The following is a 27,977-nucleotide window of genomic DNA, read 5'->3' on the forward strand; positions in this document are numbered from 1 at the left end:
CCAAGGTGGAATAGCCAGCCAACACTTACTGCCTAGGCTCACATGGCAAAAAAAGGCCACTTGGGCACGAAACCAGGCAACAGCCAATGCCTATTGCACAGAACCACAGACGATTACAGCACAGGAGGAGGCCATTTGGCCCATGGTGTCTGTGCTGGCTCTTTGATAGAACAATCCAAAATGAATCCCACTGCCCGTATCTTTGTATCTTCCTCTGCTTCAAATTCATTAATTAGAATATACCTGTGGAATAATATCCCAGTGAGAGTCGGTGCCAAAGATTATGGGACAGGAAAATGACATTGTACCTTTATCTTGGCCGGCAGGCTGATTTTGAAACTTTGTACAATAATACCATTGAAAATGAACAAAAACTGATGCCATTTTTATGCAAATCCAATTTGTCTTCATAATATTCAAAGGAAAAATATTACACTTTTAAACTTTTTTTTTGACCCTTTCACATTCCCGCTGCTGCTTCCATCTGCCGTGCTCCCTCAGTTCAGTCTGCGGGTGTCCTTAAAACCCTCATGAATGGTTGTCTGAGGCTGGTCTTTTATGTGCCCCCCCCCCCCCCCCGACCCTTTGAGATGGCGTAGACTCTGCGGCCGCAGCATCCAACTTTGTGGTCTGGTCATGAACTTAACCAGCCCTGGCGAATTGGAATGTCAGTTAGGGATTGAGATTCAGCCTGGAGACCAATGGTCGGGAGCATAACTTTGTCTCAGCTGCTCCTGTGGGATATCTTGTGGAGTACTGACCTATATATACTCAAAATAGTGACCCCACATAACACATCAATAGATCTCAGTCAGTGTTTTAGAATGACAGATTAATTGAGAATAAAACCACAGAAGGACTCATTGGGCTTACAATAGCTGTGTCGGTTCTAACACTTCAGCTGAAACTATCTGCTCCAATCCTATTTCCCCGCTCTTTCCTTGTTTTGTATTAAATCCTTCTCAGTTCCCTTCCTTCTGAATTTTAACCTTCCTTTGTGCATTTACAAGTAATGGAAGACAAAGAAGTCAACAAAAGAACAGTTTATAAAAGGAAGAAAGAGACGGATAAAAAGGGTGGAATCAGCAGGGTCTCCTCAATGGTTCAGTGAGTAAATACGCTCGCTGGGAATTTCCTGACCGGGGTTGGGGGTGGGGGGTTCTCCCGATCGGCCGTCGGATTTTCAGCAGAGAGCCCGGATAGTCGCGTGAACGGGGTTTCCGCCGATCTTCCGCCAAAGTTACACCGGCTGATTTTGGAATCGCCCAGCGACTGTGTTGTGGCTGAGTAAGCTGTGTGGACCCAGGCCATCCGAGGTCGTCTGCTCAGTTAGCTGGTTTAAGCCGTGCTGTTGATCGCAACCTGGGAATTTACCTCAAGAACCCCAGAGTTGGGGGGAAGGGAAAACAAATCAGCCTGCTCTTCCTAATCACCATCCAGTGACCCTCTGCTTGAAAGAGGGCTTGAATGTGATGGGTGGTCAAGTCACCTGTCGACACAAACTATTTAGACGCATGTTGTTTATCAGCTCGAGGTAAGATTTCCTCTGTTGTCTTATTTGTAGCAAAATCGCATTCTTTATGAATACGATTCTGATTCCGCTACAAATAGCCCACAGGGGAAACCTTACCCTCTTGTTAAATTGTCTTGCAAGCAATGATGACAAATGAAGTTCAATCTCTTTGGCATCTGAGAGTTGGCAGCTTGAGGGGAGGCGAGAAGATTGGGCTTGTGGAGAGGGAAAGAGGGAAGGGCGACAGGATGGATAGAATATCGCTCTAGTGTGTGCACATCTGTTTCAGTTTATGGCCTGGAACCAAATTGAAATCAGTTTAACTTGAAAATTGACAGAGATGTGCTTGTTTTTAACCAAAAGAAACTTCCAGTTCCGAATTTACTGCTACATGATGATTACGCTTAAATCAAAGGAGCAGCTCCTTCAGACTGAGTCTAAATCACCTGTGTTCATGTAGCCAGGCTATTGAGTGCCCCACGATACATTGTCTAACTTGTATGCTTCACATCTTTGAAAGTGGCCGTCATTATTTGATAGAAATCTCATTTATTCAGATCGAGACCTCTGTTGGCGATCCTAAACAATTGGTTTGTAGGGCCACTGCACTGGTCGGAATAAATCCTTTTGAGATTGCTTATTGCTGTCCTTTTAACCTTGAGTTAATTCAATCTTTCACTGTGGTGTTGTCATAATTGGAACAGTCATCGGAGGAGACGCAGGAGCAGCTGAGGCAGCAGCAACCCCTTTGGTTTGCAACAGATTCCTTTTGTCTTGTGTCTGTGGAAACTATTCGGCCTACCCTAGTTTCTTTTTAAAAAATCTTCTTATTTTATTTAAAGATTTCCTAGGTACATATAACCTCTCCCGTGGGGAAATCTGATCCTGGGTTTAGCTGTGTTGAAAAGACTGCACTGTAGCTACATAACACCATGTAAATTGACTCAGTATCCACAGCCTTTTGGAGGAGTGAGTGCTAGATTTCCATTCTCCTTCCCCTCTAGTAACACACATGCCTGAGCCTGACTCGCTCAGCCTGTTCAATTTCATATAAAGGGCTTTCAACCCTTTGAGTGCTGAACAAACTTCAGCTTTCAAAATGCACGTGCAATTTTTTTCTTGTATTTTCCCATCGTCCCTTTTTTTCAGCTCTCCAGACGTCAACCATCACAACCTGGCCAAGAGGGAAGAAGGAGAAAGCTTGTGTTTGTGTAGTGCATTTCATGACCTTAGGACGTCCCAAAGCGCCTCACAGCTAATGGAGTACTTTTGAAGCGTAGTCACTGTTGTAATGTAGGAAACATGGCAGCCAATTTGCACACAGCAAGGCGCCATGAACAGTAATGAAATAAATGACCAGATAATCTGTTTTAATGATGTTGATTGAGGGATAAATATTGGCCAGGACTCCCCTGGTCAATAGTGCCATTGGATCATTTATCTCCACCTGAAAAGACAGACAGGGCCTCGGCTTAACGTCCCATCGGAAAGACAGTACCTCAGACAGTGCAGCACTCCCTCAGTACTGCACTGGAGTGTCAGCCTAGATTATGCGCTCAAATCCCTGGCGTGGGCTTAGAACCGACCATCTCCTGAATCAGAGGCAAAAGTGTTACCACTGAGCCACAGGTAGGGAGTATGTGAACTACTCTCAGGACTTTCCCAGTGACCTTCTGGAACAGGCCACCAGGTGAAACTTTGGGAGAGCAGTACTGAGGCACGCCACATTTATCTCTTCCGTCTGCTCGATTCCCAATGCTTTGCCTGTCTCTCCTTGTCTGTTCGTCCAACTCATTCTCAAAGCACTGCCTGCCTCACCCTGCCTGCTCACCCCTCTGAATCTGCCCTCTCCTTGTCCACCCGCCCGATTATTGATGCCTGTCTCTCTTCACCAGCCTGATTCCCGCCTACCCCTCCTCACTAGCCCAATTCTTAATGCTACAGTTGTCAAAGTCTCCCATGCTACAGTTTCATCAATGTGCCTGCCCATGTTGCCTTTATCTCAGCAGAGGTGAGATCATTGGTGGAACTTAACAGCTGGGTCTACTTAGCCTTTACAGCCAAATAAATCAGTTGATTTAAATTTACCCCGGCCAGAGATTTCCTCAAAGCTGCTCCCACTCTGGTGCCGTAACTTCGCTGGAAGTGCGGCAGAAACTCTGTTCACACCGTATGGGAAGTTACGGCAATGGAGCCAGGATAAAATTACCGGCCCATGTTTCAGGAAGCTGTGGTGAGTGTGGGGCGGCTCTCTGGATTGCAGGGATTTTGAATCAATTGATTTGACCAGATGCAAAAGATAAAGGAGCCACCATCACCAAAGCAACGATCCCACCATCACCAAAGCAATGATCCCACCATCACCAATGCAACGATCCCACCATCACCAAAGCAATGATCCCACTGTGACCAAAGCAACGATCCCACCGTCACCAAAGCAACGATCCCACCATCACCAAAGCAATGATCCCACCATCACCAACGCAACGATCCCACCATCACCAAAGCAATGATCCCACTGTGACCAAAGCAACGATCCCACCGTCACCAAAGCAACGATCCCACCATCACCAAAGCAATGATCCCACCATCACCAAAGCAATGATCCCACCGTCACCAACGCAATGATCCCACCATCACCAAAGCAATGATCCCACCATCACCAAAGCAATGATCCCACCATCACCAAAGCAATGATCCCACCATCACCAAAGCAATGATCCCACCATCACCAAAGCAATGATCCCACCATCACCAAAGCAACGATCCCACCATCACCAAAGCAACGATCCCACCATCGCCAACGCAATGGTCTCACTATCACCAAAGCAATGGTCCCACCGTCACTAAAGCAACGATCCCACCGTCACCAAAGCAATGATCCCACCATCACCAAAGCAACGATCCCACCATCACCAAAGCAATGATCCCACCATCGCCAACGCAATGATCCCACCATCACCAACGCAACGATCCCACCATGACTTAGGCACTAATCCTATCATGACAAGGCAATGATCCTGCCGTTACCAAAGAAATGATCCTGCGATGGCCCAGGAATGATCCCTCCATGATATAGACAATGATCCCTCCATGATATAGACAATGATCCCGCCGTGACCAAGGCAAAGACAATCATCTGGAACATTACTTCAAATTAAATCATGACAGTCAGATAAGGAGATAAATACAAATTAGTGAAAGATAAATTTAGGATTGATGTCACTCCGAATGGAATTCTGATTAGCACAGTGCGTGCAAAAACTTTGGAATCATTTAAGAAACAGTTGATGCTGTGGAAATGGTTTCCGCTCAATATTGTTGCCCAATAGTGCACAGAAAAACTGCTGACAATGATGTGGAATTTGGGGCATTTGGCTCTTACTGGGTTACAGTTCTACTGCCCCTTGTGGCCCTCTAGTAGCTCACTAAAGTAGCCATTCTTCAGCTAGTCAGTGAATGACAGGCTACTTCACTTTTGGAGATACCAGTTGAGTCTGATCTTAGTCCCAACATCTCTGTACATGCATTTTCCAAATGGGATCACTGGATAGCAAACAGGAGTCGAAACCCTGGCTGTTTATTTTTTCCCCTTTCCCGAGACCAACTTAGGTGTCCCAGCTGAGACCAGGGATTGAACCCCAGGGCCTTCCTGGTCCGTGTGGATCAGTTGTGTACTAGACAGTGCATTTACACACTGAATACACAGGAAATCATCAGCATCGGTCGAGAAAAAATGGCAAATTATGACTTTTTGGGCATCTATCCTTCATCTGACTCAGGAGTCACACCTGGCTTTCCTCTTTACAGGTGCTGAGTGACCTGCTGTTTATTTCCAGCATTTGCAGAGATTCTTTTAATTTACCCACTAAACCTGTTTAGTAATTGTTATACAAGGTATTTGATGTTGGTTGTTTTCTACTTGTTGCATGCCACATGTTTGGAATGGTGTAATCCTGAATCATGAATATTTCATGCTGTGGCTCATTTGGTAGCACTCCTTGCCTCTGAGTCAGAAGGTTGTGGGTTCAACTCCCCATTCCAGAGACTTAAGCACAAAATCTAGTCTGACTCAATTGAGGGAGTGCTGCACTGCTTTTTGGATGAGATGTTAAACTGAAGCCGTGTCTGCTCCCTCAGGTGGATGTAAAAGGTCCTGTGGCACTATTTCAAAGATGAGCAGGGGAGCTCTTCCTGGTGTTATATCCAATATTTTTCCCTCAACCAACATCGCTAAAACAGATTATCTGGTCATTATCACATTTCTGTTTGTGGGATTTTGCTGTGTGCAAATTGGCTGCTGTGTTTCCTACACTTGAAAAGTGCTTCATTGGCTATAAAGTCCCAAAGAGCTTTGGAATATCCTATGGGCTTAAAAGGTGCCCTTTTCATCAAGAGTAGTTTTTAACAATCCCCACCTCCAATACAAACCGGAAAAGACATGGTGACTGGAAAGCAAGCTCAATGAGCATGGCCATCAGTGGGCATTCTGGGAATGATGACATCATGTACACAGCAGGCCAACTTTGCTGTTCTCAAAACGGTGGATAAGCTGATATAGGACAAAGGAGCTTCGTAATTATTGTTTAAATGTTATTGCAAACGTAACATTTGTCATGATAAAGAATTAAATACCTAGGAATGCATTTATGAAGGGCTGTTTCTTTAGAGAATATTTGAATGAGAAACATTTCACTGGCATGGCGGGGGGGTGGGGGACACATTAGTCAATGAATATAATGAAGGATGGATTCTGTTGCTTGGGAATGATGAATGGTTTCCCTTCTTTAATAAGGAACAGTCATTGATTACTTCAAGTGAACAATATATTGCTTCTCCTCATAAAACCCTACTCTATTATTTATCATAATTTGGTAAGCTATTTAGGAAATTAAATACTTCCACGCAAATACTAATGGTAAGAGCACTCATAGTTTTACCGTGTGCTAATGCTTGCCAGATGAAATGCAAATAAGTAATTTACAGTTAATTTACTCACTCTCGGAAAGGCAACAGAGGTGCCAATAAATTAGATGAATGCTTCTGTGCTACACAGACCCCCTTGGGCTTGTCTGTCAATACACTGTTAATTACAAGAAATGCCTTCTAACATATATATACATTTATCTAATCAGCCAGTAGTCATGCAACAGAACTTCAGATGGTTCATTGCTAAGTCCTTAACTCAATGTTTTTTAAAAGAAACATTGTAATATTTGGTGAGCAAACACAGGCTGGGATTAGGGTGCAAAATCAAGTCTGGTAGCAGTGGGTACGGGGCTGTTGAATGGCAGGACACCAGGTGTCTGTATGTGATTCCACACATGGAGGAATCCACTGGGGCAAAACATTTGATAATAAAATCAAAAAGACCCTGTGAAATTCATCAACGGCTCTTAAAATCATCCATCTGTCCTTTCTAGAGCTTCACCTTGAGTATTGTCCCAATATACCAAATGCGGGTGATAAGGCAAAACCAAGAACACAGAGGAGACTGTGGGGTGAACGGAGGATATGGGATGACACAGGTAAAGGATTGACACCAGAATATAAGGGAACAGGCAATGTTTCAGCTTTACAGAGGCTTCGAGCTTCAGTCAATGTTCATTCATGATGTGGAGATGCCGGTGATGGACTGGGGTGTACAAATGTAAGGAATCTTACAACACCAGGTTAGAGTCCAACAGTTTTATTTGAAAATCACAAGCTTTCGGAGGCTTCCTCCTTCGTCTAAAATCCAGAGTCATGAGTTCAAATCCCACCACGGCAGCTGGCGAATTTAAATTCAATTAATTAAAATAAAAATCTGGAATTAAAATACCAGTATCAGTAATGATGGCCATGAAACTACCGGATTGTCGTAAAAATCCATCTGGTTCACTAATGTCCTTTAGGGAAGGAAGCCTGCCACCCTTACCTGGTCTGGCCTATATGTGACTCCAGACCCACAGCAATGTGGTTGATTCTTAATTGCCCTCTGAAATGGCCTAGCAAGCCACTCAGTTGTAAAATCTCACTCAAGAAGACGGCTCACCACCACCTTCTCAAGGGCAATTAGGGATGGGCAATAAATGCCGGCCTTGCCAGCGACGCCCACATCCCGTGAACGAATAAAAAAAAACAGTTTTGGAACGGGACCAAAATTATGTCTTTAAACTTCAGGGCCCTCCCCAATTCCTCGCTCCGAGACCCCACCCAATTCCTCGCTCCGCGACCCCACCCAATTCCTCGCTCCGCGACCCCACCCAATTCCTCGCTCCGAGACCCCACCCAATTCCTCGCTCCGAGACACTCCCCAATTCCTCGCTCCGAGACCCCACCCAATTCCTCGCTCCGAGACCCCACCCAATTCCTCGCTCCGAGACCCTCCCCAATTCCTCGCTCCGAGACCCCACCCAATTCCTCGCTCCGAGACACTCCCCTATTCCTCGCTCCGAGACCCTCCCCAATTCCTCGCTCCGAGACCCTCCCCAATTCCTCGCTCCGAGACCCTCCCCAATTCCTCGCTCCGAGACACTCCCCAATTCCTCGCTCCGAGATCCTCCCCAATACCTCGCTCCGAGACCCTCCCAAATCTTTGCTCCGTGCCCCTCTTTGTTTTACTGTTTACTCTCACAGGATGTACACTTTGATGCTGATGCTTAGGATTCTGGCTTTCATACAATTTTACTCTGATTTTGACAAAAAGAATGACTAAACATAAACACCAAATACCGAAGGAAATAAACACTGGAAACGGACAGAACTTAACTCCCAACCAAAATCAGAACTGCACACTCATAACATTTCCTCTGCACACTTAGCTATCAGCCTGATTGGCATTATCCCAGAGTGTTCCTAAACAGGAAGGAACATATAGGAGCTGCAATAATTATCCTCCCAAACCAGAAGGTACTGTTTAAAATGGGACAGCCAAAAACCAATGTCACATCCTGACATTTTCAAGCCCAGTACTAACAGCAGCCAATTGTGGTGCAGTTTCTTGCTGAATTAAACCTTCTGATTCAACAAGGTTTTCACAAAGGTTATTTGATATAATCCAGTGGAGGGAACTCAAAGAACAATATGGCGATATCCGCTTTCTCCATCTCCGGACTCTATCATTCTTAAACATTTGTGTAATCAGTATTTCAAGTGATAACCTTCTAGCTCGTTAAATGTGGAAAATCCTGAGTGGATTTTCAGTCAGAGCTCCCTCGAACATTGGTGGATAATTGGCTAAACAGATAGTAATCAGGACTTTCATTCTAGAACATCTTCGCTTCAAGAATGTCACAAAATATTTTGTGGAATTATTCCAAGTACACTAGTGGAGTACTTTTGGCTCATTTCCTTTTTTTTCCTGCTTCTTTGCCCTTTGCTCCCCGTGATGCTGACTCATACTGGGGTATGATTCCAGGGCAATGGCCGCCCTCCATTATCTTGCACAAGTGGCCAGTCTTCTTTGCGTGAATCTTGATAGTGAACGGTACTGAACGGTGTGGGAGCAGACAGCACCGTGAAGTCCGATCCTGTGCTCACCCGACGTCTAGACAAGTTGACCTTCCAGCATGGGTGGATGGCAATCAGGAGGGAAAACCCTAGCTGATTTCTCCCTTCCCTATCCAAGGGATGCTGAGATCAACTGTAGCTCCTTATATCTAAGATCAGGCAACTCAGCATAGACCAGCAACACAGCATGTAATAATTTTACCCACTGATCCACTGGGGGACACTGATTTGTTTCTAATTATTACTTTATAAAAGAAAGAAAGACTTGTATTCGTATAGCACCATTCACGGCCTCAGGACATCCCAAAACTTCACAGTCAATTACGTACTTTTGAAGTGTAGTCACTGTTGTAACGTAGGAAACGCAACAGCCAATTCGCACACAGCAAGGTCCCACAAACAGTAAGGCGACAAATAGGCATATCATCTGTTTTTAGTGATGTTGATTTGGGGATAAATATTGGCCAGGACGCCGGGGAGAACTCCCGTGCTCTTCTTCGATTAGCACCAGGGGTTTCTTTATGAAACCACCTGAGACGGCAGGCACATCAGTTGATTGTAATAAACTCCAGAATTAAAAGCAAATGATCCTTGAGCTTAGCTATGCTGAAGCTACCTTGATCTTGTCATGTTGGTGGCCACACCAAAATTAACCAGAAACATGGGTCCAGCACAGCACTGCATTCAGTTTAAACACAAGGAACTGGAACACAAAAGTCCTTAACTCTCTGACAGAACCCTAGTACTAGACTTTGTGTGGCTGCTGTTGCCAGACCATTGACAGATTTGATCTTGCCCTTTAGTTGGCCACCTTATTGCCAGTTTGCTGTCCTATTACTCTTGATGGACTGCTCTTTGTCACTTGAATGTAGATGCAAATGAACGTGGATGCCTCCACACCAATGATCCATTGACAGGTTGTAAATAAGAGGTGAATGCACAGTTCTGTGAGGAGGTGTGCAGCCTTGAAAAGGCCTTCAAAGGAAAGAAAATATATTAAATTGTCAGCCAAGATAAGCAGTCAGACAAAAATCAAGGAGAGTGGACCCAATGAGGTGGAGGTGGGGTGGGGGCTGCTGGCTGTAAATGTGTTTAAGCTGTAGATCTGAAAAACAAACGTGTCAGGTTTCCTTGGATGTTGCACAGAGCAAGGCAATAACTGCAGCCTTCTAGAGGTAGTGTTCTCAAATACTGAAGGATTTATCTTTAGTTGAATGTATCTGGGCTTCCAAGGTTAGGAGGGTTTTGGAGAGCTGAACCCAGCTTGTATATAACCATTATTTCAATCTAATCATATTCCTTTCTCAGCCATAGCCGTCTTGCAATTTCTAGCCATTGAAAATCAGCTGTGGCTCAGTTGGCAGCACTCTCCCCTCTGAGTCAGAAGATTGTGGGTTCAAGCCCCTCAGGGACTTGAGCACAAAACTCCAGGCTGACACTTACAGTGCAGTACTGAGGGAGTGCTGCACTATTGGAGGTGCCTTCTTTTGGATCAGACGTTAAACTCTCTCAGGTGGTCGTAAAAGATCCCACGGCACTATTTCGAAGAAGAGCAGGGGAGTTCTCCCCGGTGTCCTGGCCAATATTTATCCCTCAACCAACACCACTAAAAAACAGATTATCTGGTCATCATCACATTGCTGTGTGTGGGACCTTGCTGTGTGCAAATTGGCTGCCGTGTTTCCTATATTACAACAGTGACTACACTTCAAAAGTACATAATTGACTGAAAAGGGCTTTGGGACATCCTGAGGTTGTGAAAGGTGCTATTTAAATGCAAGTCTTTCCCTCTTTTACAAGGTCACGTTGTAGGACTGGCAATCCTTAACCAAGCTTTCATTCAAGCGATAGTAAACATTTGAACCATGGTTTGAGTGCTGTTGAGCCTTGTTAGACTTGACAGCAGATTAGTGAAGATGTTAATGGAGACTCTCCCTTTGAAGTTAATGTTATCGCAGGTCACATCCTAGGTCCACTTGAAGTGAGTTCTCAAGACCATCTGCGAATGTGGGGTGGGAGCATCCACTCTGTTCCACGGGTAGTTCAAGTTCTGTCAACCGTAAACTGGAGCATAGCAAAAATTGGAAGTTGAGTGGTTCCATAATCTGAGCATGGAGTCAGGCCAACTTGCCCGGGCACAAGGTTCTGATCATGGAGAATTTGCCTTTCATCAGTATAAACCCATGCTTCTTGTCCTTTTGTCACCTTTTACCTTGAAGTAGTGCTCTAGATTTACCTTTCACACTAAAAAGTTTCTTTTTGGGTTTGTGACTCCTTCACTCTGTCAATCCCAATCACTCTTCCAAACCAATTCCCTCAATGTCATCACCAGCATGTGCAGTTTACATACAGATATAATTTTTTAATCAAGAAAAATAGATGGAGGGGGAGAGATAATGTATGTTAAAACTAATCACAATTACATCCAAAAGGCCATTGTCTTCATGGACATTTTTTGGTCTATTTACAAATATAAGGCACAATGATCTAAGACAACAGTGACAAGGTCAACATGGCGACACTGAAGAGCAGGGGATTTCTCGCCGGTGTCCTGGCCAACATTTATCCCTCAACCAACACCAATAAAACAGATTATCTGTCCATTAGCACATTGCTGTTTGTGGAAGCTTGCTGTGCGCAAATTGATTGCCACTTTTTCTACATTGCAACAGTGACTACACTTCAAAAAAAACCCTCATTTGCTGTAAAGTGCTTTGGGAGGCCTTGAGGTCGTGAAAGGCACTATATAAATGGAAATGGTCGACGGGTGTTTTTGTGACTGGAAAGCTGTTTCCAGTGGGGTTCCGCAAGGCTCAGTACTAGGTCACTTGCTTTTTGTGGTATATATTAATGATATATAATGGTAGGGGGCATGATTAAGAAGTTTGCAGATGATACAAAAATTAGCTGTGTGGTTGATAGTGAGGAGGAAAGCTGTAGACTGCAGGAAGATATCAATGGACTGGTCAGGTGGGCAAAAAAGTGGCAAATGGATTTCAATCCGGAGAATTGTGAGGTAATGCATCTGGGGAGGGCAAACAAGGTAAGGGAATACACAATAAATGGGAGGATACTGAGAGGTGTAGAAGAAGTGAGAGACCTTGGAATGCATATCCACAGATCCCTGAAGGTAGCAGGACAGGTAGATAAGGTGGTTAAGAAGGCATACAGGATACTTTCCTTTATTAGCCGAGGCATAGAATGTAAGAGCAGGGAAGTTATGCCAAAACTGTATAAAACACTAGTTAGGCCATAGCTTGAGTACTGCATACAGTTCTGGTCACCACATTACAGGAAGGATGTAATTGCATTAGAGGGGGTACAGAGGAGATTTACGAGGATGTTGCCAGGACTGGAGAATTTTAGCTATGTGGAAAGATTGGATAGGCTGGGGTTGTTTTCTTTGGAACAGAGGAGGCTGAGGGGTGGTTTAATTGAGGTGTACAAAATTATGATGGGACTAGATAGAGTGGATAGGACGGACCTATTTTCCTCAGCAGAGGGGTCAATAACCAGCGAGCATAGATTTAAAGTGATTGGTAGAAGGATTAGAGGGGAGCTGAGGAAAACCTTTTTCAACCAGAGGATGGTGGGGGTCTGGAACTCACTGCCTGAAAGGGTGGTAGAGGCAGAAACCCTCATCATATTTAAAAAGTACTTGGATGTGCACTTGAAGTGCCATAACCTACAAGGTTACGGACCAAGTGCTGGAAAGTGGGATTAGGCTGGGTTGCTCATTTTTGGCCGGCGCGGACATAATGGGCCGAATGGTCTCCTTCTGTGCCATAAATTTTCTATGATTCTAAATGCAAGTCTTTCTTTCTTTAAATCAATTGTTTTAAAGGGGTTAGCCTTTCCTTTAAACATATAACACCCTGTTCTCCCACATCATTTACTTTAATGATAATCTGGCTAATCCTACCTGAATGCATTATTTGTAGTCTGTACACACATACCATACCTCAGCAGCAGATTAATGGCCCATAGTCTCTCCTTTCTCATTGCTAATCAATTCATTGTTCATCTAAATGGGAAAGATTAGCAGTTCATTATTCAAAAACTACAAGAGCCCAGGCAGTGGAAATGCCTCAGAAAAACTCTTCAAAGCCCGCAGTTAGTGTTTCTGAAATTAATGCACCACTCAGAAAAAGGATGATTGAAATCAATCTTCAATTTTCAGAAAGAAAAAAAATCAATCTTGCTGAATTGACTTCTGATGTCAAACTCTCGATGCTGTGAACTTGATGTCTTGAGACAGTGCATGATGCGAAGGGATAGGGCCAGCATTGGTAGAACTGCCACCTTTTGTTCAGTCCAAATCCGGAAGGGGCGGCTGGGCTTTGGTTAGATCTCCTCATGTAAATCTTTTATCGTGGATTCACCATATGCCATGAGAGTGAAGTTCAAGTTGTTTATAAACATCACCTGAACCAATGAAGAAACCCCTCTCATCTTGGAAAACATGGACTTAAACTTTACATGAGGCCTCAAAGACCTGTTTTACACCTCTATATGTTACATGGAAACAAAAGCTTGGACATACCCAGTCTAGACAATAGGCGTCACAGCCGAATCGAATCAAAAAGAATTTTACAGCGCAGAAGGAGGCCGTTCAGCCCATTGCGGCTCTGCCAGTTTTCCGAAAAAGCTGTCCACTTCGTCATGTTTCCCTGCCCTTTCCCCATGCCCTTTCAATTTTTTCCTTTTAAAATATTTATCATCTTTCTTTTTGCATTCTGCATCCACTGCCATTTCTGGTAGGATATTCCACGCCCTAACAACCCACTGCATAAAAAAACTTCTCCTAACCTCTTCTTTGGTTTATTTGGTAGAAACATATGTAGGCAGGTCAATATCAGACGAAACTTCATGCAGTGAAGTGTAAGGTACTGCATGTAAGAAGGATGAGATGATGCTGACGGCCATGCTACATCAAGTGGTAACCAAATTATTTCCTTTTGGCTTGTTTTTGATTTGAGATGATTGTACATTTACTCTGACAGTGTTTTGGTACCTGCCTATTTCAGTTTATCAGCCAAACCTACAAACATAGGTTCTCCATGAATGATGTTGAAATCGCCAAGGATGATGTTGAAACAAACAGAGAAGTCTTCGTAGACTTGACACTCACCGTGTCCAGCCAATGCACATCAGCAATCAATATACCTAATAGCCAAATAATGGAATACAAGTCAGAGGAAGTCATGATTAAACTGTACAGTGCTCTGGTCAGACCACAATTTGAATACTGCGTCCAGTTCTGGTCACTAAGACACAAAGGAGACATTTCAACATTGAGGCAGTGCAGGGAAGAGCCACAAGGCTGCTCCCTAGTGTCAAGGATTTGAGTTATAAGGAAAGACTGGATAGAATGGGGCTTTTCATCCTTGAAAAGAGGCATATAAGAGGTGATCTGATAGACAATATAAGATAGTTAATGGTCTGCAAAAAAGTAAAGCCGGTAAATTGCTTTTAAGTAAATTGTGTGAGCAGGACAAAGTGGCGCAGGTTCAAACTAGTAAAAGGTCAATTTAGGACTGATATCAGGAAATTTTTCTTCACACAGAGAGTGATCAACAGATGGAACGGACTTCCAGATAAGGTAGTGGAAGTGAAAACCCTGGAATCATTTAAGAACCAATTGCATGCTGCAATTGTGGGGGTGTTAGGTTAGTTCTGGGTGGATGAACTGAGAATGGCCTCCCTCATCCGTAATTATCTTGTGATCATGTGAAATTGTTTTTCTCTATTTACCCCTCATAATTATGAACGTCTCTAACACTTCCTGTCCTTCAGCAGGGATCACTGGGTAACAATAAGGATATGCTGATAGGGTGAGATGAAGTAGAGTGGGAGGAAGCTAGTATGGAGTATAAACACCGGCAAGGACCAGTTGGGCCCATTGGCCTGTTTCTGTGCTGTAAATTCTATGTAATTCTATGTAACAGTCAGGATCATAATTTTTTTCCCGCCATTCCTCACCCCAGGGCTCCGAGCCTATTTGTAGTACCCCATGCCACCTTGGCAGAGATCAACTAACAGCGCAGACCCGGGATAAAACCTGGGACCTCCTTGGCCTTTTAAGCTTCATTCCACACTAACAGTACATTTGGTGGATGGGGAGCCAATTTAGGTTAGTGAGGACAGGAGTGATGGGTGAGCAGGAATTAGTGTAGAGCATTTGGTTAAGGCCCCACCCACAGATGGCTTTAATCCATTTTTGGGTCATTTTAGTTTTTGCTGGAGGCGGGTGTCACAGTCAAAACCGACCACTCTGATGCCCATGTACTTGGTGTGTGGTAACTATGGGTTTAATGATTCTCACATAAGCCATGATGTGAAACGGGTTATGTTAAAACAAAGCGTTTACTGGCCAACGTCACCAGCAGTAATTTTTAGGCTCTAATCACTGCAAATTAGTACCATGATAGTGGGCTCAGCAGCTTAGTGGTTATGGTACTGGACTAACAACCCAGAGCTTGTGAGTTCAAATGCCACCAGGGCAAGTTATTAAAGAGATTTTTTATAAAATGGTAATTATTGGGCAAGAAATAAAAACCCAACAGCAACAATAAAATCCGTCACCCCTACCCGGTCTGGTCAACTTGTGATTCCAGTCCTTGACCGTTAATGCCCTCAAGGCAACTAGAGCTGGGCAGTACTGCCCACATCCCAAAAAGAAATAAATAAACAAAAATCCATAGTTGGTTCGTGGTAAATAATAGACATAATAAATACTGGGGTAGAAATTGCTTGGAGCAGCGATCCAACACTGCTCGCCGCTCTGTAGATTTATACTAGCCCACTAACTTACCAGGGTCTTTTCTTCGGGCATTTCCTCGAATAGGAAGTGGAGGAGAGCCCAGCGTCAGTTCAAGCGAAGCCAGGACCCTGGGAGAAGCGAGAGGATCGATCTCTCCCCTCGGTCAAAAAGATCGCAGCATTCTTGACACGCTGCGTTAACTATCTCTGTAGGCTTGGAATGTTAAACCAGGAAGTGAAAGGTACAACATTAAATTCATTGTAAAACAGTTACAGGCAGCGAAAAAAGAGAGGGTAAGAAATAACTGAATTAAATAAAAGAGAGAAGGGAAAAGTTTTTTAAAAATTAAATTTTTTTAATGACCAAAAATTATTAAAATAAGGAGTAATGATACTCCACATTTTTAAAAGTTAATTTTTAGTGGTTTGGTAGTCTTTAAGACTTGGTTTAGAACTGGTATTTTTAAGCGTAACTGTTTTGTGGCGATATTAGATACTTTCCAGCTGGGCAGATGAGCAAGTTGGCTCTTTTTCAATGATTTCTCTGATTGCAGCGTGCGATATCCCTTTAATTCGAAGCTGTCAGAGCGCTGGCGAACCACCAGGAGCAAGTTCTGGATTTCCGCGTTTCACTGCACGTGTGCGAATGCCGGAACCTGCTCCTCCATTTCACCACTGACAACGGTGAGCGTTGCTGAGCTCTCCGTTATTTTGCAAGGAATTTCTGCCCAGTATAAATAGAGTAACGCACAGTGAGGTTGAAACTTCACTGCACAATATTAGTAACAGAGAAGTTCCTATGAAATTCATTCCATTGCTTTTACAAGGATGCCGACCCATTCATTTTAAGTGGGTTAGCAGCTCTGCCAAAATAGAAGACGGAGGAATTTTACACGGATGCATTCATTACTAATACTGTGCAAGCCAATTTCAGCCCCTGTGTGTTCCAAGACAGTAACCCATCAATGGGTTGAGCAGATATCATGAGCCACAAGAGAGATCATCGCATCAGTTGTGCTGGATGTCATCGTGATGTAAATGGCTCCCTCGGACCAGTCTCCTTCCCCAGAGTTCTCCTGAAGATGGTGCCGTTCGATATATTATATAAGGAGAGGAAATATTTTTGTCTGCATCGATTTCTGCACTGACACAGATCATTTTTTTCTGTAGTCTCCAATAATGATGGGAAATTGTGGAAAGGCAATTTATACATTTACCAGGTGATCACCGCAAGGCTCCCTGTAGCTTTCCTAAAGTGGTTTGATGCTGTTAAAAAAAGAACCCAGGGGAAGTTTTGACATTTTAAATACACTTCAGAGATTAATAATTCTGCATTGAAATAATAATAATTTACCGGTAATTCTCCTTTGCTTATTACAAATATGGATTGAGGATGGGTTAAAACACAGCAGGGTCACCTTCAGGATGTGCCATTAACGACTGGCTTTTATATTAGGCCTAGCAATTAAGTGATTTGCAGGCCGCATGTTTCCTGCAGCCACACACACTCGACAATATAGACCGATGGAGATCGCAAGACTCCGCACTGATAAAGTTGTGCTAACATCTCTCTAAGGCCAGCACATTCACTATTACTACAGTGGAGGGAATTCTCCTCTGCAATCATGGAAAATTAATGCCCAGATGCCTACTACCACACCAGATTTCCCTCCCTCCACTCCTGCTCCCTCTCTGCCCCTTCTCCCTATCCCCCCTGCTCCCTTTCCCCTGACTCCCTGTCCCTAGTGCTCCTTAACCTCCTTTTCCCTCTCTCCACACTCTCTGTTCCCACCTGCTCCCTCATCCCCTTCTTCCCATTTTCCCCCTGCTGTCCCTTCTCCCTCTCCCCACCTGCTCCCTGTCCCCCCTGCTCCCTCTCCCCTCTTCTCCCTCTCCCCTTCTCCCTCGCCCCCCGCTCTCTCTCCCCCTTTTCCCTCCCCTTCTCCTTGTCCCCGCCTGCTCCCTCTCCCCTCTTCTCCCTCTCCCTCTCCCCCTTTTCCCTCCTCTTCTCCTTGTCCCCCCGCTCCCTCTCCCCTTCTCCCTCTCCCTTTCTCCCTCCCCCCACCTGCTCCCATCCCCTCCTGTTCCGTCCCCCTCTGCTCTCTTCCCCCTGCTTCCTCTGAGATCACGGCTGGCCGCTCCTTGCCTGCCCGCCGCATGCAGATGGTGACGGAGAGAGCAGGGCCTGGGTCCTTGGCGTATTTCCCTCTTGTCCACCCCGCTTCCCGGGCCCACCATGGGGAAAGCGGTGATGGGCCCTGAGAAGTGGTGGTAAAGGCTCCGAGTTCCCCCAGTGGAGGGAGAGGACCTTATAGCAGCCTCCTCTCCCTTCAAGTCAAGCTCAGCAATTATTTTCTTCAGACCCTGGTCTTAGCCAAGGCCTTCGGCGAGAGCCTTGCTGCATCTTTGAGGCACTTTGGCCCCTTTAAGGTCCATCGCTGCCTCTTCTGTTGCTGCATTGTGTTGGCTAGTGGCTGCAGAAAGTAACCCGAGACGTCAGCTGCTGAAACACACAGGCAGGAACAACATTTAAACTGAAGTAACCTGAGTTCAGTCACTGGCCTGAGCTGGGTGGAACCGGTTTGAATTAGCTAAGTTTTGTGAAAGACAAAGGAAATGTGATAAGACACAAGTCCTTGGGACAGAGCCAATGAGGAGAAGACACAGGTAACCGAGAAAGCCTAAACCAATGAAAGAGAGAGACAGCACAGCTTGAAGAGATAAGATTCGGAATAAGAATGAAGGATCTGGGGCGTGGAGCCAGAGCGAAGACTCCGGAGACCAACCATCACGGAAGTGGAAGACCCTACGTCAGGGACGTAGAGACGACGTTGAAAGAGAGAGAGAATGGAACGCCTGGCCAGCGTCAGCTCTCCTTTTCGGGTATTATCCTTTATATTCTGTGACCACTCAGGGAGTGTCAGAGAAACCTAATGGGTGTGCGTTTAGATCTTTGTTTGGATATAAAACTGTATAACCTGGTGTAAACTGCATGCCTATATCTAACCAGACGTATAAGCTATATGTATATGATCTAACAGCATGAATAAAGTGAATTGAGAGTTAAGAGAGAATTGACTCTTCTCCTCTTTGTTCTAAGCCAGTAACCGTAACCGGTGACCTCTGGTCAACAATTGTAAGGAGAAAATTGTTAGGAGAGCTGAGGTACTCGTTCACTTCTGCAGGTGCACGGTTCGTAGGTTCAACATGATAAGAAAAACAGTAATTCACAAAAAAGTGCTGTATTGCACAAATGTCTAGGGTGGGACTCACTAAAATTATTCTTTTTTTTAATGCAGCTGTGTACAGCCACAAGCCAGAACTGTCCCAGTATCACACCAGCCTCTTTCCACAGACCATGGTCTTCACTGATGCCAGCAATATTAGCAGCCTGACCAGTCTTCCCATGGCAAAGCAGGTAACCAGAGACGCAACACATCTTTCTAACAGCTCGCATTACGTACCTTTTGAACGGTGAAAAGTTCCAGCTTTCAAAAATGTGCAAAATAACCGAAGGAAATTTGTCTTCGACTCTCTTGTTGCGTTTCCCTATTCCAGGTGCCATTCCCTGGCTGAGGGAGCAGATAGGTGACCTGTGACCTGTGACCAGGCCTCTACCAACTCCATTCTAAGCCAGATACTAGTAGGGCAACAACCCGAGGCGACTCTCCTTCCCATTTTCCTCCCTCCCTGTGGGCAAACGCCTGGTCTCCAGTAGCACAGCTGAAATGCAGCATTTTCCCAACCAAAGAGAATTTGGGCACCAAAAGAGACACATGTGGGCTTCCTGAAGCCTCTGTTGGTAAATGTACTCCCGACCATGATGTCTGGCCTTTCCCTCTTGTCCATGCGACCGCTTTTCTGAGCAGGCAATGTAAGAGGCAGTGTCACCATGGTAACATAGCATGCAAGATATTTTTTCACATTTACAAATAGAAGGGGACCCAATTGTTCTTTGATATTGGAAACCTGTTGTGTCCATTAATTGTTTTGAAGCATTCATATTTATAATAGAGCCTGTGGACATTCGTAGCCCACATCTCCACCTGTGGCCCCACTTGCTGCTTCTTGTGCCTCCATCCCTGTCCTGTCAGTTGGAGGTTCACTTGCCTGAACTGGGATTCATATTGTTCCCTCTCTTTTCCATGCTCTCCAGCATAAGAAGACAAGGGAATACTTACTGGAGGAAGGGCTGTCTCAGCTTCCATACAGCAAGTTGAAGAGACTAATAATCGATCCAGCCCAGAAATTAAGCTGTGTGATAGTACCATAAAATAAATGGGTTAAAGCCTCCATTGAAATAGTGGACAAAGAGAATCCATATGAATGTGTTAAGCATTTCGATGGTAATATTACCTGGTATAATTTTTAAGTTATAGTTTTGTTATTCTCTTTTTCCCTGTGGAAGTGCCTGATTTTCACTTGGCAACTAGTCACAGTGGAATGATTGAAGTCAGGAGCTCACTGTGTGTAGGAATCGCAGACCCAGCCCTACATCCCAAAACTCCCCGGTGCGGCATTCCCGAGAGTGGCTATCGAACTAGCCTCTGGGTGACCTTGTGACAATCAGCAAAATGAACAGTTTCTGTCTATCTACTCTGTCTAGACCCTTCATAATTTTGAATGCCTCTATCAAATCTCCTCGCAACCGTCTCTGTTCCAACGAGAACAACCACAGCTTCTCCAGTCTATCCACATAGCTAAAGTCCCTCATCCCTGGAATCATCCTAGTAAATCTCTTCTGCACCCTTTCTAAGGTCTTCACATCTTTCCTGAAGTGCAATGCCCAGAACTGGACACAATATTCCAGTTGTGGCCGAACCAGTGTTTTATAAAGGTTCATCATGACTTCCATACTTTTGTACTCTATGCCTCTATTTATAAAGCCCAGGATCCCGTATGCTTTTTTAACCACTTTCTCAACCTGCCCTGCCACCTTCAACGATTTGTGCATATATACCCCCAGATCTCTCTGTTCCTGTACACCTTTTAGAGTTGTGCCCTCTAGTTTATATTGCCTCTCCTTGATCTTCCTACCAAAATGTATCACTTTGCATTTTTCTGCGTTAAATTTCATCTGCCACGTATCCGCCCATGCCACCAGCCTGTTTATATCCTCTTGAAGTCTATCACTATCCTCCTCATGGTTTACCACCCTTCCAAGTTTTGTGTCATCTGCAAATTTTGAAATTGTGCCCTGCACACCCAAGTCCAAGTCATTAATATATATCAAGAAAAGCAGTGGTCCCAGCATTGACCCCTGGGGAACACCACTGTACACCTCCCTTCAGTCTGAAAAACAATCATTCACCACTACTCTCTGTTTCCTGTCCCTTAGCTAATTCTGTATCCATGTTGCTACTGCCCCCTTTATGTTGGTAAGTAATACTGTTTTAAAGGGTCACTGGCTTGTATACCCTTGACTTTGTAAGGCTTAAGAAGGGGTGATATAATCAAGGCTTCTAAAATGATAAAGGAATTCGATAGCGCAGATACAGATAAACTATCTCCTCTGGTGGGGAATCCAGAACAAGAGGACATAATCTTAAAATTAGACCTAGGCCATTTAGGAATGAAATCAGGAAGCACTTTTTCATGCAAAGGGTCGTGGAAATCTGGAACTCGCTCTCCCAAAAGGCTGTGGATGCTGGGACAGTTGAAATTTTCAAGACTGAGATCCATGTTTTTTTTGAGTCAGGGTGTCAAGGGATATGGAGCAAAGTGGGGTCAATGATGTTGAGGTACAGATCAGCCGTGATCTAACTGAATGGCGGAACAGGCTCGAGGGGCTGAATGGCCTACCCCTGTTCCTATATTTCTCTATCTTAATTTTATTTGCAAACAACACAATAGCGTAAATCATACTGGAGTGCATCATCTCATCGCTGATATGTGAAGTGGTGAAATCAATGTAGAGCTCTGCTCCATTATTCCCCACCTCCCCAAATAGAAGGTTAGTCAGGTACATGAAAATGTTGCCCCTTTAGTCAAACCAAGAAAAACTACCAAACAACATTGTACAAGATCACAGTGTAGCAGACACAGTAAGTGCAAAAAGCAGTGAAGCATTTTTGAAAGTGGCTGTTACTCTCTGTTCTATTAACAGAGTTTTAAAGAGGAAGGATGGTACAATAGGAGACTGGTATTTACCATAGAAATCTCTCCTCATTCACCTCTCAGTTTTCACCTGAATCATTAACCGGTCCTTTCAAAGAAACATAGAAACATAGAAAATAGGAGCAGGAGTAGACCATTCGGCCCTTCAAGCCTGCTCCGCCATTCAATATGATCATGGCTGATCCTCTATCTCAATACCATATTCCAGCTCTCTCCCCATACCCCTTGATGCCTTTTATGTTTAGAAATCTATCTAGCTCCTTCTTAAATATATTCAGTGACTTGGCCTCACAGCCTTCTGTGGTAGAGAATTCCACAGGTTCACCACCCTCTGAGTGAAGAAACTTCTCCTCATCTCAGTCCTAAATGTCCTCGCCCGTATCCTTTTTTAAAATTCGTTCTTGGGGTGTGGGCATCGCTGGCAAGGCCAGCATTTATTGCCCATCCCTAATTACCCTTGAGAAGGTGGTGGTGAGCCGCCTTCTTGAACCGCTGCAGTCCGTGTGGTGACGGTTCTCCCACCGTGCTGTTAGGAAGGGAGTTCCAGGATTTTGACCCAGCGACGATGAAGGAACAGCGATATATTTCCAAGTCGGGATGGTGTGTGATTTGGAGGGGAATGTGCAGGTGGTGTTGTTCCCATGTGTCTGCTGCTCTTGTCCTTCTAGGTGGTAGAGATCGCGGGTTTGGGAGGTGCTGTCGAAGAAGCCTTGGCGAGTTGCTGCAGTGCATCCTGTGGATGGTACACACTGCAGCCACTGTGCGCCGGTGGTGAAGGGAGTGAATGTTTAGGGTGGTGGATGGGGTGCCAATCAAGCGGGCTGCTTTGTCCTGGATGGTGTCGAGCTTCTTGAGTGTTGTTGGAGCTGCACTCATCCAGGCAAGTGGAGAGTATTCCATTACACTCCTGACTTGTGCCTTGTAGATGGTGGAAAGGCTTTGGGAAGTCAGGAGATGAGTCACTCGCCGCAGAATACCCAGCCTCTGACCTGCTCTTGTATCCACAGTATTTATATGGCTGGTCCAGTTAAGTTTCTGGTCAATGGTGACCCCCAGGATGTTGATGGTGGGGGATTCGGCGATGGTAATGCCGTTGAATGTCAAGGGGAGGTGGTTAGACCCTCTCTTGTTGGAGATGGTCATTGCCTGGCACTTGTCTGGCGCGAATGTTACTTGCCACTTATCAGCCCAAGCCTGGCTGTTGTTCAGGTCTTGCTGCATGTGGGCACGGACAGCTTCATTATCTGAGGGGTTGCGAATGGAACTGAACACTGTGCAATCATCAGCGAACATCATCATTTCTGACCTTATGATGGAGGGAAGGTCATTGATGAAGCAGCTGAAGATGGTTGGGCCTAGGACACTGCCCTGAGGAACTCCTGCAGCAATGTCCTGGGGCTGAGATGATTGGCCTTCGACAACCGCTACCATCTTCCTTTGTGTTAGATATGACTCCAGCCACTGGAGAGTTTTCCCCCTGATTCCCATTGACTTCAATTTTACTAGGGCTCCTTGGTGCGACACTTGGTCAAATGCTGCCTTGATGTCAAGGGCAGTCACTCTCACCTCACCTCTGGAATTCAGCTCTTTTGTCCATGTTTGGACCAACGCTGTAATGAGGTCTGGAGCCGAGTGGTCCTGGCGGAACCCAAACTGAGCATCGGTGAGCAGGTTATTGGTGAGTAAGTGCCGCTTGATAGCACTGTCGATGACACCTTCCATCACTTTGCTGATGATTGAGTGTAGACTGATGGGGCAGTAATTGGCCGGATTGGATTTGTCCTGCTTTTTGTGGACAGGACATACCTGGGCAATTTTTCACATTGTCGGGTAGATGCCGGTGTTGTAGCTGTACTGGAACAGCTTGGCTAGACGCGCGTGGAGTGAATCGAATTGGCTGGAGACTGGCTTCTGTGATGGTGGGATATCGGGAGGAGGCCGAGATAGATTATCCACTTGGTACTTCTGGCTGAAGATGGTTGCAAATGCTTCAGCCTTGCCTTTTGCACTCACGTGCTGGACTCTGCCATCATTGAGGATGGGGATGTTTACAGAGACTCCTCCTCCCGTTAGTTGTTTAATTGTCCACCACCATTCACGACTGGATGTGGCAGGACTGCAGAGCTTTGATCTGATCCGTTGGTTGTGGAATCGCTTAGCTCTGTCTATAGCATGTTGCTTCTGCTGTTTAGCACGTATGTAGTCCTGAGTTGTAGCTTCACCAGGTTGGCACCCCATTTTTAGGTACGCCTGGTGCTGCTCCTGGCATGCTCTTCTACACTCCTCATTGAACCAGGGTTGATCCCCTGGCTTGTTGGTAATGGTAGAGTGAGGAATATGCCAGGCCATGAAGTTACAGATTGTGCTGGAATACAATTAAGCTGCTGCTGATGGCCCACAGCGCCTCATGGATGCCCAGTTTTGAGCTGCTAGATCTGTTCTGAATCTATCCCATTTAGCACGGTGATAGTGCCACACAACACGTTGGATGGTGGCCTCATTGTGAAGTCGGGACTTCGTCTCCACGAGTACTGTGCGGTGGTCACTTCTAACAATACTGTCATGGACAGATGCATTTGCAACAGGTAGATTGGTGAGGACGAGGTCAAGTAAGTTTTTCCCTCATGTTGGTTCGCTCACCACCTGCCGCAGGCCCAGTCTGGCAGCTATGTCCTTCAGGACTCGGCCAGCTCGGTCAATAGTCGTGCTACCGAGCCACTCTTGGTGATGGACATTGAAGTCCCCCACCCAGAGTACATTCTGTGCCTTTGCTACCTTCAGTGCTTCCTCCAATCTAAATCACCTTGAAGCCTCTTTGCATCCTTCTCACAACTCACGATCCCAACTAGTTTTGTGTCATCAGCAAACTTGGAAATATTACATTTGGTTCCCTCATCTAAATCATTGATATATATTGTGAATAGCTGGGGCCCAAGCACTGATCCCTGTGGTACCCCACTAGTCACTGCCTGCCACCCCGTAAAAGATCCATTTATTCCTACTCTCTGTTAACCAATTTTCAATCCATGCCAATATATTACCCCCAATCCCATGTGCTTTAATTTTGCACACTAACCTCTTATGTGGGACTTTATCAAAGGCTTCTGAAAATCCAAATACACCACATCCACTGGTTCTCCCTTATCTATTCTACCAGTTACTTGCTCAAAAAACTCCAGTAGGTTTGTCAAACATGATTTCCCTTTCATAAATCCATGTTGACTTTGTTTAATCCCGTTGATATTTTCTAAGTGTCCTGTTATCACATCCTTTATAATATACTCTAGCATTTTCCCTACTACTGATGTTAGGCTAACCGGTCTGTAGTTCCCTGTTTTCTCTCTCCCTCCTTTTTTAAATAGTGGGGTTGTATTTGCCACCCTCCAATCTGCAGGAACTGTTCCATAATCTATAGAATTTTGGAAGATGACAACCAATCCATCCACTATTTCCATGGCTACCTCTTTTAGTACTCTGGGATGCAGATTATCAGGCCCTGGGGATTTATCAGCTTTCAGTCCCATTAATTTATGCAGCACTATTTTTTTACTAATACTAATTTCCTTTAATTCCTCCTTCTCACTAGTCCCTTGGTTCCCTAGCATTTCTGGGAAGTTATTTGTGTCCTCTTCTGTGAAGACAGAACCAAAGTATTTGTTTAATTGCTCTGCCATTTCTTTGTTCCCCATTATAAATTCTCCCATTTCTGACTCTAAGGGACCTACATTTGTCTTCACTAATCTTTTTCTTTTTACATACTTGTAGAAGCTTTTACAGTCCATTTTTATGTTCCTTACAAGTTTACTCTCATACTCTATTTTTCCCCTCTTAATCAATCTCTTGGTCCTTCTTCGCTGAATTCTAAACTGCTCCCAATCCTCAGACTTGCTACCTTTTCTGGCAACTTTATATGACTCCTCTTTTTGCTTTACAGATGCTGACTGACCTGCAGAGTTATTCTAGCTTTTTCTGTTTTTATTTCAGATTTTCAGCATTTGAAGGTATTTTTCTTTTTAATCTCTCCTTGTTTTTAGTTTGGGGTCTTTATAAAAATAGAAGGAAATATTCACCTTATCAAAATTAACATTTTACATCACTTCAAGGTCCCTGCTTTTAACATTTGGTGATATCACGATGGTGACGTCTGTTACAGGGAAGCTAGTTTGTATCTAAAATTCGCTCCGACAATCAGTCATAAAAAGAGACTTGCATTTATATAGCTCCTTTCACAACCTCAGGATGTCCCTAAGCACATTACAGCCAATTAAGTGCTTTTGAAGTGTAGTCACTGTTGTAATGTAGGTAATGCAGCATCTGCCATTTTCAAATAAGAGAGAGAGATGGAACTGGCTGAATGTCAGGGCAAGTGATTTGTTGTTGCTCAGATTCAGCCATATGTCGAAATTCTCACCATCTCTGGGACTTTTATGCAAATTTGCAGTTCAAATTGTGCTAACCGCAGTGTGTGTGGATATCTGGGGGAGGGGGGGTGGTCACAGGACGACGCCCTTTCAGTTTCTTTGGGTTATCAAATGCAACTTGAGCTCAGTGCAGGAAAGCTGCACGTCAGCTTCCCCAGAATGAATACCATCGCCGAGGTATCACCGAATGAGAAACCGTCCACTAGGGACCCACTACATTCATTTAAAAATATTACCTGGCAAATTTCAGGGTCTGAGGTAGTAATTGCGAGATCCCTACCCTGCCATGAATCATTTACAAACGCTCTGTGACTCTGCTAAACAGATTACAAAAGGTACTTCAACCCATTACCAGCAGACATCCCTGGCGAATGTAAAGCTGAAAGCTGCCTGTTCGTCCAGAACAAACTAGGCAACCCAGATAAACTTTATGGAATTGCAGGCAGATTTCTCAGGGGAAAGCCCAGCTGTCTGCCGCTAAACAATAAAAAAAATAAAAACAACAGTGAACAAAGCCGAGATTCAGTGGGTGATGAATGAGTCCTAGTCAGGTGACTTAAGAAATCTCCATAAGAGCAGGCTCCACTGAGCAGGCACTTGTGGTCACCCCATCAATTCAAATGGCATTTAATTGCTGCAAAAACCTGGTGCTGAGTGTGGAACAATGTACCAACTACTTCATTGCTAAAAGGGAAATACTCCATTCTGTAATTTCATTCTGTTCAGTAGCCAAACTATCCCTTTCATGGAGTGTACATTCATGGGAAATAGATCAAATTTGCCATCTTTGTCTTTGTGCTTTTATATGTTTTTTCATTAAAGGGGTTAGAGTTGGATGGACGTAGTCCTGGAGGTTTCATCACATGACCTCCCATCTCCACCCACCCCGCCCGGTCAAACAGACCTTTAATTTCCATTTCCAGTATTTTCACATCTACTAAACAAAAGAGTTCAAAGAAAGAGAATGAAACAAATCATTCTTTTTCTCCCTGGTTGCTCGCAGTAATGTCCAGGATATTAATCTTTAATTCCCGCAGGACAATCCTGGAGGGTTGGCAACCCTAAATTGGGGAAAGGTGATGATGCTGTTTGAATTTTCTGCAATTTCCTCTCTAAATCTTTCCACCTCTATGTCCTCCTTAAAACCTACCTCTTTGACCAAGGGGTCACCTGTCCTAATGTCTCCTTCTTTGGCTCGGTGTCAATTTTTTTGTCTGATTACGCTTCTGTGAAGCACCTTGGGACATTTTGTTACGTCCAAGTTGCCGTATAAATGCAAGTTGTTGATGTTGATGCTGAAAAATGAACATTTTCTCTTTTGCATCTGCTAACAGGACGCTTTTTCATTTTTCACACTCCAGTTCTTTTTACCATTTCTGTAAGCCAACAGTCTCCAGTGAGTTGCTGATGACAGCTGGGTTGTTGGAAGGGTTCGGGGCAGGGGCCTTGGCGATATTTTTCCCCACAGGAGAGGATGGGAGAGTCAGACTCCAGGCGCCTGTTCACAGTTCCTTTTTCCATCATATTTTATCTCTGTCTTTCCTGAAAGGGACTGGGATACAGTTCCACGCACACTGGCAGTCCTCTGGTACTTCACCCAAGTACCCATTCTTCGTGTGCAAGCTTGGACCACGAGTATTGGCAGGCTATTCAACCGTGCGGGGGGGGGGGGG

The 27,977-nt window shown here is 44.7% G+C and overlaps 1 protein-coding gene across 4 annotated transcripts in view; it reads left to right on the forward strand.

Moving 5' to 3' along the window:
* Positions 1 to 27,977, forward strand: part of hnf1a (HNF1 homeobox a) — a 184,462-nt gene that overhangs the window by 118,165 nt on the left and 38,320 nt on the right. For 2 of the 4 annotated variants that reach the window (XM_068005667.1, XM_068005668.1), the window contains exons 8-9: positions 6,937 to 7,041; positions 19,066 to 19,184. In XM_068005667.1, the coding sequence (XP_067861768.1) occupies positions 6,937 to 7,041; positions 19,066 to 19,184 (224 nt within the window). The remainder of the gene's footprint in view (positions 1 to 6,936; positions 7,042 to 19,065; positions 19,185 to 27,977) is intronic. The other 2 variants (XM_068005669.1, XM_068005670.1) reach the window with 1 other exon arrangement.

The sequence above is a fragment of the Heptranchias perlo genome, chromosome 25, assembly GCF_035084215.1.
Source record: "Heptranchias perlo isolate sHepPer1 chromosome 25, sHepPer1.hap1, whole genome shotgun sequence".
NCBI classification, from domain to species: Eukaryota; Metazoa; Chordata; class Chondrichthyes; order Hexanchiformes; family Hexanchidae; genus Heptranchias; species Heptranchias perlo.